Source organism: Oryzias latipes, chromosome 21, assembly GCF_002234675.1.
Source record: "Oryzias latipes chromosome 21, ASM223467v1".
In the NCBI taxonomy this organism is placed as follows: Eukaryota; Metazoa; Chordata; class Actinopteri; order Beloniformes; family Adrianichthyidae; genus Oryzias; species Oryzias latipes.
Genome location: NC_019879.2, coordinates 8,797,755 through 8,814,781, shown reverse-complemented (window position 1 = coordinate 8,814,781; position 17,027 = coordinate 8,797,755). Strand labels below are relative to the sequence as shown.

The 17,027-nt window shown below is 37.0% G+C and overlaps 1 protein-coding gene across 1 annotated transcript; it reads right to left on the bottom strand.

Annotated features, from left to right (window-relative positions):
- Nucleotides 1–11,160: 11,160 nt before the first annotated feature.
- atp6ap2 (ATPase H+ transporting accessory protein 2) lies at nt 11,161–16,739 on the bottom strand. The gene is made up of 9 exons (XM_004081466.3): nt 16,614–16,739; nt 14,564–14,694; nt 14,341–14,469; nt 14,150–14,245; nt 13,933–14,070; nt 13,144–13,197; nt 12,906–13,055; nt 12,707–12,826; nt 11,161–11,914 (listed from the first exon to the last, which is right to left on the bottom strand). Exons 1-9 carry the CDS (start codon nt 16,678–16,680, stop codon nt 11,720–11,722), a joined length of 1,080 nt encoding a protein of 359 aa, XP_004081514.1. The 5' UTR covers nt 16,681–16,739; the 3' UTR covers nt 11,161–11,719.
- Between the last annotated feature and the right edge of the window lie 288 nt (nt 16,740–17,027).

The following is a 17,027-nucleotide window of genomic DNA, read 5'->3' as shown; positions in this document are numbered from 1 at the left end:
CAGTAAAAGAGAACTGGACCGAACGAGAAGGAAAAGTCTGTCCAAAACTTTTTCAAAAACAGACGCATCTCTCAGATCATGTTTTCTTTCGTTTCCTCTACCTCCAAAAATGAAAGAGGTCCATTTTAAAAACAATTAATGGCATATATCCAAGAAAATAATTTTCACGTATCAGATTTATTATACAAGATAATTTATGCCCCATATGTACAAAAGATATTGAAACTCAAAAGCACCTGTTTTATGATTTGCAATTTGGTAACATTTTCTGGAATTATTTATATAATTGGCTTTCAACAAAAAACTCAGTCCCTACATTTTCAAACTTTAACATTCAATTTGGGTACATCTAAAAAAGAAAAGATATTCAGTCTGTTTTTAATAATTTTGTTATTTTAGGTAACATTTGTGTTTATAAATGTTGTTTTATGAAAGAGAAGCAAAATTTTTTTTTGCATTTACAAAACGATCTCCTGCTTTTTTATAAATCCCTTAAAAGCATGAATAATAAGAACGCTATAAAACTCTTCAACTGCTTATCGGTTTATCTGGATTAATGCCTTTGTTGTTGTTTTTTTTTTGTTTTAATAATTTTTGTTTATTGCTTCTTTTAGTTTGGTTTTATATGTCTATTTATATTTATTTTTATAACTTATCCCTATTTTATTATATTGTTATATTGTTATCAAGTGCTGCTTAGACTTTGTTCTAGTTTTTCATTTGTAAAATCCTATGTTGCTTTATGTTTTGGGGTTTGAATGTTCCAAATGGAAAAAATGTAGTGTAATTTGAGATTTTGTCAATAAAATACATAAATAAATAAATAAATACATAAATAAATAAGTAAATAAATAAATAAATAAATAAATACATTCTTTTTAAAAAAAGACTTGACCGAACAAATGTGACGTCGTTCACAGAAAATGGCTTCCTTCCGGCTCCATGGAAAACTCTTTTTAATTATTTTTTAATGTCTATTTTTTTGATATAGTGTTATTTTAAATCATAGTCATGATTTTTTCTAATTAAAATGTTCTGAATATATTTTAGATAACTTATCTGTATGTGCTATGTTAATATACATAATAGAGTTATGTCTGTTTTACATACTTATTAAGTAATTCATCGTTGTCATGTGATTTATTGATACTTAAGGATTCTAAATGACCTGAAACTGTGTTGGTAAAGCATAGATATCTGATACAAAGTTATGAACCAGATAATGATAAATCCTGTAATAAAATGGTTAGGGTAGAACAGGGGTGGGATTATATAAATTCTCTTCCTTCCACTCCCTTTCAAGCAATCTTCGATTTTAAGTCTAATTAACCTAAGTTGAAACATCTTTGTATGACTGATTGTAATGTTCTGTGCATTATTCTTGCTTTGATTGCTTGAAATAAACCATTTCAAATAAATAAAATAAAAAAATTGAAATACTTCGGTTTGTTTAAAGTGGGATTAGCAACAACATGTTCAGAAAAGGTATCAACGCAAAAATGGTTATTCTGACAAACATAATGACTGAGTAAAAGCTGTTTGTTTCTGAACCCTTGTGCTATCCGAGCCACTGTAACGTTGGGAGTTGGGTCATCTAGACCCACTAAACAGTGCTCTGAACCTTTTTTCTTCAATGATTTGTGATCTTCACTGGTGTCCATGGATTACATGAAATCTTTCCACGTTTATCCACCTTTGTCATGGTAGGGAGAACACGTCAATGGTCATCTTGACCCCATTAGTATAGCACAAGGGTTAAAGGAATAAAAAATGTATGAATGCAAATTGTTAGAAACATTAATAACATTAATAAAACACACAATAACATTTTTTATCTGATGATGGAGGACACGTATAAAGAACATTAAGAACATTAAGATTGAAACAGCGTTTCTGAGTATGTCTTTATTTAAACTGTTGAGAATCAGGAGCAGATGAAAAAATGCACCTCTCCCACTAGCTTACAACCTCTCACAACCCCAACCTAACATTATCGGTGCAACAAAAATGATCCAGATGCCATCTTAGACGAGGAAAACAAAGACGTAGATTCTCTTTTCAAAGAATAACCTTGCTGAGGACCAAGTCTTTAGACACATGCATGCAGAGAGGCTTTACCATGTAAACACTTTGTTCTGCCTGGGGAATATTCCATTGTGCATGGAACAGTATCTTGTTTGGGTGTATCTATAGCAGCAAAATGTGTTTTTGTACAAACAACAGTGAGCATGCTGGTACTAAAAGCAGCAGGAATGTCATTTCTTATCTCACTGTCATTTGTGAGTCAATCATTGTAATTACCAGCAGCCACATATCCTGTCTTCATTGAAAAAAATAAAACCCATTTTGGTCAGTTTCAGTTCATCTGTCTATAAGAAAACATGGCACAGCTGGTAACAACACACTTCCCGGGGAGGAATAGATGGCTTTGGAAACTTCCTTCATTAACATCATCAGATATTTTCTTTTGCTTAAAATCAACTTCAGGGAAAACAAACACAGTTGCTTGATCTAAAGCTGAACAGAAGAGTGCAGCAACAACAATCTGTGCATTGTAGAGTAAAACTTTTGTTTCATCAGTTGAAAGCTCATCTCCCTCTAAACGACCAAAGGTTGCTTCCAGCCTTTTAGCTTGGGTGACAAACAAAATGTTTTACTTGTAGCTTTACTTTTATTTCCCTTCATGTCTGTGTGATTCCTATTGACTGCTAATGAAAACTGGACTGAGGGACCCTTCCACCCCAACATTCCAAACAGGAAGTATCTGCTGGTTCCTAAAAAAAACAAAATCCCATAAACTTATACTGCAAAATGAACAGGTATTACTTAGTCATTCTATTTGTCAAAATGACCATTGTTGCTCCGATACCTTTTTTTAAACACGTTCTTTCTAATCCTACTTATTTTTTCATGATATGTTTTCTGTAGCGCAAGTTATTCAAGTTATAAACTGACCAATCAGATGCCTGAATAAAAGTAGGTGGTTTCATGTTGAACGTTCAAAATGTTTGATTGACAGATTTTTCCGAGCCCGCTCTCAGTGGTAGGGGGTGTGGTCTTCTAACAAGCTCACTCCTGATTGGAGAGAGTGATTACCATAGAACCGTTGACTCAGAACAACTCGGACCAATCACTGATTATGTCTGGCCCCAACATGGCGACGGTTGTGTCGTGGAGAAATGGCGACTGAATTGACATCATCAGGTTGAAGCCTGAAGCAAGTCATTTTCTATGGGTGACGTCATACTCACTCGGTCCAGTTCCTATATTGTAATTCTCTTTTGAGGAAGAATTAAGTTCTCGTATTTTACATGAATAACTTTAAAGCAAGTTGATGAAGACGCTTTGTTTTTTTATTGTTTGATGACCTGAGTAGAACCAGCCTCTGAGATAAAGAATTTTATTTAAAATCACTAATTTTTATTCCATTTCTAATATTCTATTCATATTCCATTAAACTGCTTGAGAAGCACAAACTGCTCATTAGTAATTAGATGAGGGGCAGAAAGGAAAGTAGGTCATTGCTTGTCCTTAACCCTTGTGCTATCCTAGGCATTTTATCATTGGGAGTTGGGTCATCTAGACCCACTAGACAGTGCACTGAACCTTTTCTCTTCAATGACTTATGATCTTCACTGGTCTCCATGGATTACATGAAATCTTTCCACCTTTATCCACTTTTGTCATGGTAGGGAGAACATGTCAATGTAAGGGTGGGGTCATCTGAGATAGCACAAGGGTTAATATGTCCTGCAGCAGTCCTGGACACATTTATACCATACTGTTTTCACAATTGTTCTTTCTCACTGTCCCTTTGACAAAGCATTACACATTGCCACATACCCAAAAACTCACCAAAGTTAGCAAAACCTGGTGAAAATTCATTTTGGACAAGTTTAACATTTACGATATCAACTTATTAGGAAATGTGGGCATGGTAAATAAAATACCTCAGTCGCCAAGGAAATCCAAAAATATACTTTTTGCTATTCTTCGAAAAATTACGTAGACCTGATTATCACCACCATGCAACCAAAAAATAAAGCAGTTGCTATGGAGATCAAACTAACAGAAAAAATTTGAATAAAATGTCTTTTCTTCATGAATTTGACATATGCAGCTCTGACCAGGGCGGCAGAGGCAGACAGGAATAGTAAAGGACGTGTAGCAGCTGCTCAGCCATTGAGGGCGGGTCAAAAGGAGGCGGCGAAGGTGGGGGGCAGGTAGCGCCCGTGGGCCATGCAATGTCGCTCACTGCCATAGTTAGTGTTTATTTCCTTTTAATTAAGCGGTGAAGGCCATAATGTTCTGGCGGTGTTCTGACTTGTATACATTTTAGGTAAACTCACACCATGTGGGTGTGTGTGAACTGTAGGGGTGCAGACCATTACACCTGACTGTCTTCTGGATTCTAAATGTGGTCAATCTACCCCCAGCTGGGAGCAAAGCAGCTGAGTTTGATCATAGACATTCTGCAAGCTTTTCCAGCAACTTCATTATGGGACGAGCTGTCAGAGTTGACTTCCTCTTTCTCATTGCTGATCAACTGTCTCCTCTCTGTACATGCAGAGAGTCCTTTCTGCTGTTAGGACTCCATAGCAGAAATATTCAACCAAAAGAAACAGAAATTCTCCAAAAGCTAATGGGGTCAGATACAATTTAATTCAATTCCATTTTATTTGTATAGCCCAAATTCACAACAACAGTCGTCTCAGTGGGCTTGGTAATTGTAAGGTAAACATACAAGCAAAAAGGATCATAAATGCATAGAATTCAATAGGATAATACAAAACTTGAACTAAACAGACTAAACTAAACTGGCATCCCTGCCCTTCACAGAACATCAGAAAATGCTACTATTTATTGTGATGAGGTAGCCTTGTGGTTGTCTCAACATCTACTTGTAGTTATTACCGTCTTGTCACATCAATACAGAGCCCTGGACATGACGTGCAGGTATCTTGTGCGCAAAAATGAGTATTTTGTGTGATTCATATTGTGCTTTTCCAGATGCTCAAAGCACTTACAAAGTGTTCTTCATTCATTTCTTAGAGACTTGGTGATGGGAGGCTACTTGAGTCGCCACAGGTGCCTTGGGTCAGACTGACAGAGGTGGGGCTCCAAAAACACACCTGCCATTTGACCATTTCTAGAATATTCCTACACATTCATACACATAAGGGAAGTCCACACTGGTGGCAGGGAGGAGGACATGTCTTGCCCAAGGACACAACAGATGACTGGAGGAGCAGGATTCGACAAATGGATGAACTGCTCTCGATATAGATGTAATATGCTACATGTATAACTGTTGTCTTTTTCTGTCACTTATGTTTGTGCTTTAGCAATCATTTAAATGCAGATTTCAGTCAAAAATTCGTTCAAATATTTGAGGGGGTGTCTCTTACTGTAAACCATAGAACTGTAAACGTTAGCATGTAAAATTGTGTAGTAAATAACCAAATTTCACATATTTGCACAAACCATAAAAGTTTTTTGGCTTTTTTCAACACAGTATAGTCAACAGCGTGACTCCAACAACATGTAACCTATGAAGACACTAATTTGTGTGCACAAAACGCTAACTTGAGAAAACAATTAATTTCTTTGTCAGGATCCTGTGCAGGGCCCTGTATATGAAATGCTACATATAGTGTAAATTTACTGTCATTGAGAAAAAGTATGAGTGCATTGCAAAGGCAGAGAAAACCAAATTAAACATGTGAACAATAAAATTTAGAGATAAACTTGAAAAAATTATGAAATACACGTGGGATGATGAAGGAGGGAGCTTCAGAGGGCATTTCCAGCTGGTACAGGGAGCTTGGAAACATTACAACCCTGTGGAATTAAGTACAATTCCACTGCCTGAATATGATGTGCATTCCTTTGAAGCAGGAGTGTCAGACTCCGCGCCTCGGGGGACGGATCCTTCTTGTTTTTCAGAAACCTGGCCCAACTTTTACCAAAAAGTATTCGTGATCCTTTTGATTTCATGTTTTACTTCGAAGCCCATCGAGACGACTGTTGTTGTGATTTTGGGCTATACAAATAAAATTGAATTGAATTGAATTGAATTGAACTCCTGCCGATTACTTGGTAATGGGATTACCAGTTGTTGAGATGTACTTGTATTTGCGTTTGGATCATTTCATATTTCCCCTTTCAGTTCATGACGGAGGTCATCTGAAAGCACAACATAAACATCCAAAACATTAAAACAATTACAGATGTTTTAGTCCAATTAAATCCAGATATTTAATTAAGTCCAGATCATGTTGGGCATATGAACAGGAAATTTGTAAAACCCAGACAGAAAAACGTAAACATAGAATAGACATGTCTGAAAATTATGAATTGATTTGTATTTTTAATAGCAAAAAAGTATATTCATTTTAGTCAATTTATATATTTTAAGCTACATTTTGCAGGTGAGGCTGTCTCCCCTGACTGCATGTCACCGGGATTTATCCTTTTCCAAATGTTTTTGTTTATTCTTTTGTCTTGTTACAATTACCGAATATTTTAAATTACGTTTATTCTTTATCACAATTTGCATTGCTTTAAATCTATTTTTGTTCTTAAATTTTTTTTTAATTCTTACTTGTCATTTACATTGTTTATTATGAAAGGTTATATTGTATACGACTCTTGTGTCTAAAGGTGTCTTTGATGTGTAAATCTTGGTTTTGTTTTTTGCAGACTTTTTCATCTCACTGTATACATGCCTCTAAACTGGAGGCGGCAAAAATCAAAATATTTTTTACACAGAGTACAAAACGACTCTAAATCCTACTAAGTCAAATGCATTTAGTCAAATATTTAAAAGATTAAACATTAAACAGCTCAGTATTGAGATTCAAGCTGACTGAATCATGTCAGATTAAATTAAGAATGCAAATGTTGCATGTGGACATACATTGTGGGACAAATTTAGCAAAACTGTATGAAACAAGAAGAAATTTAAACAGAAGTCCAACTTCTGAAAAAAAAAAAAAAAAAAAAAAAAACGTTTTATCTCGTATCTTAACACATCCGACCTGCTGAGACGTCACCGAGTTTTGTGAGTCGGTCAAAAACCATACAGCATCAGAGCTTTGGGGATGTTGACTAACCACAAACTAACCCCATTGTGGGCATTTTTCACAGAAGCCCCAACGCGCATTTCTATTTTTATTTAAATGGTGGCCCGCTAGAAAAAAAGGAAAGACCTGAATGGTTTTTTGGGTTTGTTTTGCAGCCTTCACTCTAGTCTTTGCTGCCATGAACTGCAGGTGATGGCAGCTTTTCTACTTAGTTATGATGCTCAATCTCAATAAAGTCACAGGTTCTTGCTGCTTTAGACATGGGGGGGGGGGGGTAATTTTAAATGTATACATTTAATTAGTGATTTGAGAAAGAAACATCATAAATGCTGAAAATATTGCAGCACCATTGGACTTCAGTTTGGATGTTTGTGCTGCTTCACCACACAGTCGGCCTTTGTTCATGCAGGCTGACCATGTAAATGTTTGTGAATAATTTGTGTGTTCCAGTAAGTCAAAATGAGAGGTGATATATGTCAAAAGACTACAGCACACAAAATTTGCTATGGAAACTAAAGAATTCACATGTCTTCAGTGTTATTCTTGTGTACATCTTAATCATTGGATTTTTTTATTCTTGGGATTTCTTCAGTTAGCCACACTTTGGCAGTCATCCCCCCTCGTTTTGCTCGTACACAACATGAGGTTTATTTGTGCTCCGTTCCACACAAACATCACCTGGTAAAACAGATTTGCAAGTAAAATTAGATTTTTACTTGCAAACGGGTTTTGGGGTTTGTCATGTTCTGAATGCTCTCATTGCGGTCTCCTGTTGTGTTGTAAACCTGGCAAACATGAATGCAGCTGCACAGTAATCTGGAAAGATTCAATAATTCTCTGTTTTGCAAAACATTTTCTGTATTAATAAACAATTTATTGCTTTGCAATTCATTAGGTGTGTAAAGAGGGATGTTCTGGAGTTTCAGAAAACTGCATGATCACAGACATGAACACAGATAAAATGTTGCAAACTACCTTTTAGTCATATGTGCTGTTTAAAATTCAAATGTAATACTAAATTCTAAAAAAAAAAAAAAATTAAAAGTCTTTTGCAGACTTTGTCTCAGTTTTGTTCTAATACTCAGTACCAACCTAAAATGTTTCTCCTTTGAAATACTTTGAAGTTCTAAAAACTTAAAATTTAGATTTTTATATACAGCAAATATAAAACCAAATTGTCCAGTACTTTCTTAGTCCTATTCACTGTAAAAACAGGCCCCATAAAAATAAGTTAGAAAATCTTACCCCATATGGTCTTACCGAAAATTCTTATTTTAAGAAAAAAATACATTTTGTCAAACTAAAATTATGTTGCTACTGAAAAACTTTAAGATTATTTTTCTCGCAAGACAGAAAAAAATGGGAATTTTTCTTGAACAAAAAAAAAAGTCTCTTTACTTTCTTTTTGCAGCGCACATTTCCAATGTCAAGGGTTATCAACATTCAAAACAGGGAATTTTCAACATTCAAATTGTGGTTCCCATGTGATACCGCAGCAACATCCCAACTGACTGGTGTGTGAGAACCAGGATATGAAAACAGAGCAGAGGATTACACCACCGACGGCTGTAACCTGTAACGGCTGTAACATGCTTTCCACTTTCATTTCTATGGCATTAACTTGAGCAGAAACTTCACTTTGAGACCCTATTCAACTCCATGTTTTTTTCCCTTTTAGCTTTTTTATTTTGTAAAATAAAATCCAACTATTGTATTGCATAGATGGAAGTGTTTTCCTTCTAACAGATATTAGCGTTAGATGAATAGGGTTACCTTTTCTGGCAGAAAAAACAACAACACACATCTTATAAAAAATTTTAAAAAAAGATGAAAGCATATTTTTGATTTCTTTATTGAAAGTTGCAACTACAGAAACATCAGGCCTGCTCAGCCTCTGCACAGAGAGGTTTGTGAGTCAGCCTTCAAACACTGCAGTGCATGAACTTTGGCTTTTAACTGACAGATGCTGCTGGCTAACCGCAAAATTTGTTGGTTACAAAGATGGCAGAGAGCAAGACACCCAGAAACTGTTCAGTGAGTGTCTGCAGTTATAACTTTTGAGTATCAAAACATCTGCGGTGGGAAAGGACATCTGTCAGCTGTGACTGGACGCCTGAAATAATCTTCTACTCTTAAAAATGTGTTTGTAATGTCTGTTGTTTTTAGTTTACAAAGCCTAGAAAATGCAACAAATTGTTGGCAATTTAATATTTTTTTTCCTTAAATCTAAATATATTTTTCAACCTTTTTTTTTTTTGAGTAGGTAGATGGAGCATCCAGCCAGATCTTTAGCGTCAGCATTTTGCACGTCTGGGTGGAGGCATTGCAAGGTCACAGGCTCCAGCTCCAGCTCCAGCTTCCACTCCCACTCCCACTCCAGCTGCCGCTCCCACTCCTGCTCCAGCTACAACTCCAGTTCCTGCGACCTCATCTTCAGGAACCAGTGCAGCAGTTGAGGCAGATTTCCTCGCCCGCGTCCTCCCCTCCCTTTTAGCTGAATGAAAAACATTTATAGTTTATGGTTACAGTGAGGAAACTTGTATGTTTATCTCCAAGACGACTACTCTCACAGTGATGCTTCAAGATGTAATCCTCAGATAAGTAATGGAATTTTGTTCAAAGTCTGACCTATCAGGTTATAAAAGTCAGGTTTTTGCTGAGGTCTTAACCTGCGATCCTGGAGTTCAAAGGTAAGATGCTTTTTATAGGTTTAAAAACGTGTTTACTTAAGACCCATGCAGTAGTATCTCACCTGTAGAGCTACATGGTGTTAGAACGGGCTCCTCCTTTGACTCTCCATCAGAGATGGCAGCCCGGATCTTGCGAACCACGTAGCTCCCAGCTGTGACGAAAACAGAACAGTTCAGCTTTAGAAAAGCTGGATTCTCTTTATCAAAATGAAACTCTGAACGGTGCACTGTGTACACACAACGTTTAGCTTTGTCCTAAAAACAAAAACTTACGGTAACAGATATTGTTGTTTTAAAATAGAAACATGTTTCAAACATTTAAAAAAATTATCAATTAAGTGTATTTAGCAACTATGTACAAAGACCCTTGTGAAAATATATCTCCTATTCAACGATGCAAAATGAGTCTGTTCATTCCTGTTTATTCTGTTTACATGACTTTTTTTTTTCCTCTTATCTTCTTTAAGTTATGTAAAGACTATAATATCTCAATTTTATTTATGTATTTATTCAAAATATGCTAAATAAACAATTTAGGAACTACCTTAATGTAAGAAATAATGAAATAAAAGACTTCTCTGTATAAAACCAAGTTAAATTTGTACATTCAAAACTTACAACCTAACTTTGTGTTTATGTATCATTGTACACACGGATATAGCAAATTGCACCTTTTTCTGGAAAATAAATCGTGATATTTATGTAGAATACACTACAAATTAAGTTCTTAAATACGTAATGTAGATAGCACTATACGTAATAAATACATAATAAATATAGCTAAGTGAGAAATCATCTCTTATGTGGTTTCCCGTCCAAACAGGAAGTAAAATATAATTTGTTTGTTTTTCTCTTTAGATTCTCGTTTATAGAAGCTGCATGGAATTCTACTGTTAGAAGATAAGTTAATAATGTATCTACTAACCAAGTATTTTACCTTTTATCAGTAATCACACCATCGTTTGTTGTCTCTCGTTAAGTCCACTGTCTTGGGGACAGTCGTCTTCCTTACTTCCTCATTCTGTGTATTTATGGCTGACGCTTTAAAGTCTCGCGACAAATGATATGTCGCATAGAAAGCTAAAGGCGGGGCTTACAATTTATTTCAATTCTGATTGGCTGAACGCTTACGCACAAAGGCGGATGACAAGCAGGTCTAAGATGAGCAAGTATGACTGTGCATTTTTAATGTAGTTATATTATTTATAGTTTCTGATTACAAATGTTGACATCCTGTTAAACTGTTGCTATTGGAAAATAAATATTCATAAAACAGAACACAGCTTTTAAACAATTTACCTTTAAAATCCACAAGTGATTTTACAATTTTTTCAAATGCGAGATTGTAATCGCATTTAAAAAACATCAGTAAAGTGAACGAAGTATTCATTAAGGATTCAATATTTATTGCGATTTACAGAGCTTCTTTTATTTTACACCCATAACAACAAACATTATGATCAAGTTTCCTTGCAACAAAATGTAGTCATTTGGAATGGAATTACAGTGAAACCAACCTTCTACACATTTTTCACAATAAGACTACAGCAGGTCCTCATACTTTTGTATCTGTATACTCAATATATACACATATGTATTTAACTTAAACAGCATCACACAAAAACCAAGCACGACATATTAGCCAAATAAGTCTTCTTTCATAAATTTATCATCACTTTTACTGCACAAATAATAAAAAAACACAGAAATCAGCAGGGCGATCAGGTGAAGCAAACATGAGGAGCTCAAGTTATGAAGGAATCATGTGAGCTGTGAAAGTAAAGGGAATAAACCCAACAAATATTCTGTTTTTTTTTTAATCTATCAATCACAGCCTCTTCTTTTTTTACATTACCTGTTTTGTTGTTTTCTTTGTTGGCAAAAGAAAGCCCGACACAAAACACAAACATTTACTCTGAAAACAGCGATGATGACTGTGAGAATTTAATCCATCCTGATCTTCTGATTGGTCATCCTATAGATGATGCTGTCATAACCTGGGTCCATGTTCCACAGGTTGTAAGCAATGACGATGACGGCGAGGACCAGCACGATCATCATCCACAGCACTATGTTAAAGATCACTGCGTACTCAAAGTTGTACTTGTAGGCCAGGTTGTACGGGCTGCCAGGGTTACTCTGGAGATGAACACAAACATTAAGTTAATCCAGGGGTGTGCAACCTGAGGCTCTGGAGCCACATGTGGCTCTGTTATGCCTCCATTGTAGCTCTCTGATTAAAGAAAAAGACGAGGATTAACATAGTTTTTGGACTATAAAACAAAACAGATAAGTTTAACTTTATTCAATCCATTTACAAACAGTGAAAGTACAGTACAACTCACTCATCTTTGCGGCTTCATAACTTATCAAAGTTGTACTAAAACACATTTTTGAGCACCGTGTGTCACAAAAGGCCTGTTTCAGGGTGCACTGTTGATATTTGAGAAAATGAAAAGATTTTAAGCGCCTTCTGGGTCACTAAATTAGCTCTGATTTAATTTGAGTTAGTCAGGTTTACAAATTTATAGCAAAAACAGTTCAAGTAATTGTGTAGGGTTTATTTTTTTTTAATCCCAATTGACATTAGACAACCTACTACATTTACTGCATTGAAAGGATCCCTTGTGATACAGGGTCTATTTTATTTTGAAAGGAAGTCTTGGGAAACTGCCAATAGTTATAAACGATTTCATATTAAGAATAAGAAATGTAATTTTCTCTTTACGTTTTTTTTTCATGGCAAGAATTCATTCATATTTATCATAAAAGTAACAATAACATAAATATAAGCTCCTACTGGGTTGGAGACAGTGTGAAATCAACCTGAAAGGGTCTTTAAGTGTTGAAGGTTGCAGGCCCCTGTGTTAATCCATTGTTAAATGAAATGCTGTTGAGTTCTCTGGACACCTTTCTTCCCGCAAGACTTACAATCTGCTTAGATTCCAGGATTGAACGAGACTTCCTGGTCAAAGGAGCTTCAAATGTTTTCACCGTGACAACCTCCACAGCAGCACTGTTGCCATAGAGACGATACATGTCCTCTCCAAACTAGAATGAAAAGAACGTAGGAGGTTAAAATGTGGTCCTGTTGAAGGCTTCTGCATTACCCTCCGGTCCTCCTCGGTACCTTCTGAAGGACAGAAGCAAGGATGGATGTGGCGTCCCGGTACTGAGGAGAGTCTTTGCCATAGACGCGGCTCAGCTCCTCCAGCCCAGACAGCTCCAGTGAGTACAGGTCAGGAGAGTTGTCCTTGGCCAAATGTCGGTGTCTCTGCAGCTGCAGCAAGATGAGATAAAATACATTTGACTCAAAGCTAATGAAATACTTTCTCCATGACTGAAGAAAAGACTGACCAGCCTCTTACCAGAGCTGTGATATCATGCAGCACTTGGACCTCAGACAGGAAGAGCAAATCTGCCTAAGAAAATAAAAGCATCATCAAAGAAGATAAGGTTTCTTTTCCACCCAGCAGGATTTTGGTTAGATGAGATTGTAAAAGTCCCACCCCGATCATCATTAGATCTACTGTGTACTACAGTGGTCTTTTTATTATGATTATTTAACTAAAATCCAAAACCTGTGTTGTTTTCTAGGACATCATTTCTGCAAAGCGGCAAAGGTTCATTAAAAATGTTGCCTCTGAGTTGTGGGCGGGACTGTTGGTGAAGAGTAAGCCCCCCTCCCCATCCCGATATCCATTTGTTTACACGCTCTCCTGCTAGCTTACGGCCCCTCACACCCCAAACCGAACATTACAAGTGCAACAAACATGGCAAACAAGATGGGAGCTATCCAGCTGCACAGTTTTGATCCAGAAACCAGCTCAGACTAGGAAAACACAGACAAACATGGATCTATTTGTCTGCTATTTGATGCATCAAAATGGAGCAGAGCAGGGAGGTTATGCCCCGCCAACTGTAGCTTCTGTGTCACATCCACAAGCTTCTTCAAACAGCATTTTTTCGTCTGCTACCGATTCACAACAATCTGAATAAAGAAACACTCAGAAAAGCAATTTTAAGCTTCATTTTCTTTATATATTTCCTCTATCATGAGAAAAACGCCACAAAAACATGTTAAAGATGCCAAAAACGTGATTTTCATCGGAGTGGGTCTTTAAGAAGACACGGTGATGTGACTTTTAGAAACAGACCTCTGCATTTCTGCTGAGGGAGTTGAGGGGGAAAGAAGTGAGCACTGAGCCATCCTGAGACAGACGAGCCCGGATCTGCTGCAGGGTGACTGGTAGGTCTTCAAACACGGCATTGGCTTTGCCAAGCATGTAAAGTCTCTGAGAAAAAAGAAAAACAAACAATGGGAGGGAAGCACGACCTCCTGGGGTTTCCAAATCTGTTATGACATGAGGCTACCTCCTCGCTGGGAGCCAGCTGCAGCACCACAGGAGTGTACTCAGCGAACGTGGAGTGTACCATCTCTGCAACACTGTCCAGAGTGAAGGCCACGGGCTGTGTGAAACAAAACAAAAAGCCTCAGTAATTCCCATGAAATACCACATTTTTTTGGTAGACAAAACTCCAATGTAGAAAACAGTCTGGCTCACGTTCTCCAAGGGGTAAGAAGCGACACTCTGAGGCAAATCCAGGCTGTCAACTCCTCTCACGACCACCAGGACGTTAGCCCGAGGTCGCTGGAACAACGGACCAGCCTGGAGGCCCGGCCAGGACAGATCCTGCGCAGAGAAAACATTCTGTCAGAAAAAGCAGCTCAGCTGTGGCAAATATGAATGCAAAAATATCAGGGAAAGATTATAAACTGTCAATTGCCTCTTCCACAGAGAAACCCATGGTTAGAGCCACCAAGTCTGGGATCTTCTCTCCAGAAAGTGGCCAGTCTCCTTTCTGAAAAGACAAAAACTCTGGAGCCTGCAGCACTGTCAAGCTGTCCCCCTGGACACCTGAAGGAAACAAGAGGAGGTGTGATTCCGAGAAACACTGGCCTAAAAAAACAAACACATTTGGTTCTTTAAACAGACTGTGAACCGTTTCTATCAGCAGTTCAGAACCCATTCTCTGCTAAATAAATCCCTGAGAGCTCTGGTTTTCAAATCGGATGTATTTTACAACTGAAGTCCTTTTGGTTTTCTTCTCTGTTTTTAAAATCTCCTGAGAATTGATGCATGACTTTTCTAGCCTCTGATTATTGTTCTGACTGCATTTCTCAGAAGTGTGCTGGAAGTATATTTATCCCTAGAATATCCTGGAAACCGTTGGTGCTGCACAGAACACCGACTGTTGGTTTTTTCTTACAAAAACGGTCAAATTCATTCTTTCCTGGCTGAAATTTTGTTCCAAAAAAAAAAAGTTTTCGTTCTTCCTGGTCGAGCATACCAACTAGGTATCTACCACTCTTTACTTTGTTCAATAATGCTGCCAAAGCCATCTAGAAGCATTCGATGAGGATCCAGAGGGTTAGACGGAGGCGGATGATTCACCGTGGCGACTCCAAAAAGGAGAAGCCGAAAGACAAATGTTCTGTGTACTGAGGACTGAATCAAAGTGAATACTCTGATCTAAGCGGGGGGGGTTTCTCCCCTGAATAGCAGAACTTGGTCTGTGTCACCAAACGGAAATAATTTGATTTTGGATTTAAGCACACTGTTCTAATAGTACTAAAAGTGGTTCCTCTAGTTATTTCTCCTTCTATCTCTTTCCAAAATGAATTTCATAGGAAAAAAAAAAAAAAACAGTTGTCCTAAACAAATGATTTTTACTATACCAAATTGAAACTTTGATTAAAATGTCTACCTAAAAACTAACCCAAAGCCTGTTCCTAGAAAAAAATTAATTCCTCAACCACTTGACGTCTATTGATGCAAATCAAATCACTTTGGCTCCAAAAGTACTTATATTTAACATTTACTTAATAGCAAAAACAGTTGAATATTTATCATAGCTGGAAATAAATTCAAGCGTAATGGTAAAAGAAAATGAATCTTTAGATTTGCTAAATCATTATTAAATCAAACCGATTTTTTTCAACTAACACAGCCTGACTGGATAGAGGAAAGGCAAAGATAACACAGTTACTGAACTCTAGATTTATTTTTTTATGTTATTTTATTCTATTTAAATCAGAAACTGACTCTTAAGGCTGGGCAGAAACCGTTAGACACAACAACAATTGACAAATGAACAAAACTATTTTAAAAAGCAAACAAACAAGGATTTAAAAACAGAGATAGAATAAAAAATATACCAAATAGAAAAGATTAAGACAACATATGGTAAGGCTATTAAACTGTAACTGATTCTACGGTATCCACAGCTACAGCAGGGACATAAACGGTGACTTTTCTCCTTAAATCTATGAATGTTGTCCCAATAACTCAGCAGAGGTCACTGGTCCACTCCACTCGTGACATGCAGGATGAATGAAGAGGAACTCGGAGTTTGTCACATGACAGCTTGTTAAAATGAGAAATCCAGAAAAACCCAAACGTCTCAACTGTTTATACTTTTCGGACGAAACCATTCTAGGAATTTTGAAGTACAGTGTTGTGTCTCGTTCTAGCATCTTTAGCGTTAGCTAAACGATAACGCTCTGGTGTGGTGACAAAAGGCTTCATTTATGATGAACCCGGTGGTTAACCAAAAATTATCCAACACTAAAACACGACAATAATACTGACTGAATGTTTTAAGCCTGTGGAAGATGATGAAATGAACCTTCCCAGAAGCTAAACTTGCTATGCTAGCAATGAGTCCCTCGACTTATTTCCGCCCCTTCATCATAGTTCCGCTTCGTGGGGCCACACTCCTACAACCACAATGTCACATTAAGATACGAGATCCTTTAATGGATTTGTATTTTTACCAGCGGTGACGAGGATAAGCGTTACGGCGAGAATGGCTTCCATCCTTACAGAGCTCCTCAGCGACATCTTCTTCCTGCGATCATCAGCTGACCCGCGTGACGCCCAGAGGAGATCACGTGACAGAGAAGCGACAAGGGGAAACTTCCATTCATTTTTAGCTTTACCGCCAGAAAACATTATAGTTTTAAATAAAGATAGTAGGTTAACAAATGTTTTTATACAGGCCAATTTATGAGTTGAGAATGTAGTAATCTGCCCAGCAACCGAATAATTTGAACATTTTATTTCAAGCCTTCCTCCACTTTATCAAACTTCCAACAATTAATACTTCATTCAGATGGGTTAACGTATCATTTAATATATTAAATAATCAATTATTGAACTCATGCATTCATTTGCCCATGTATGCACAA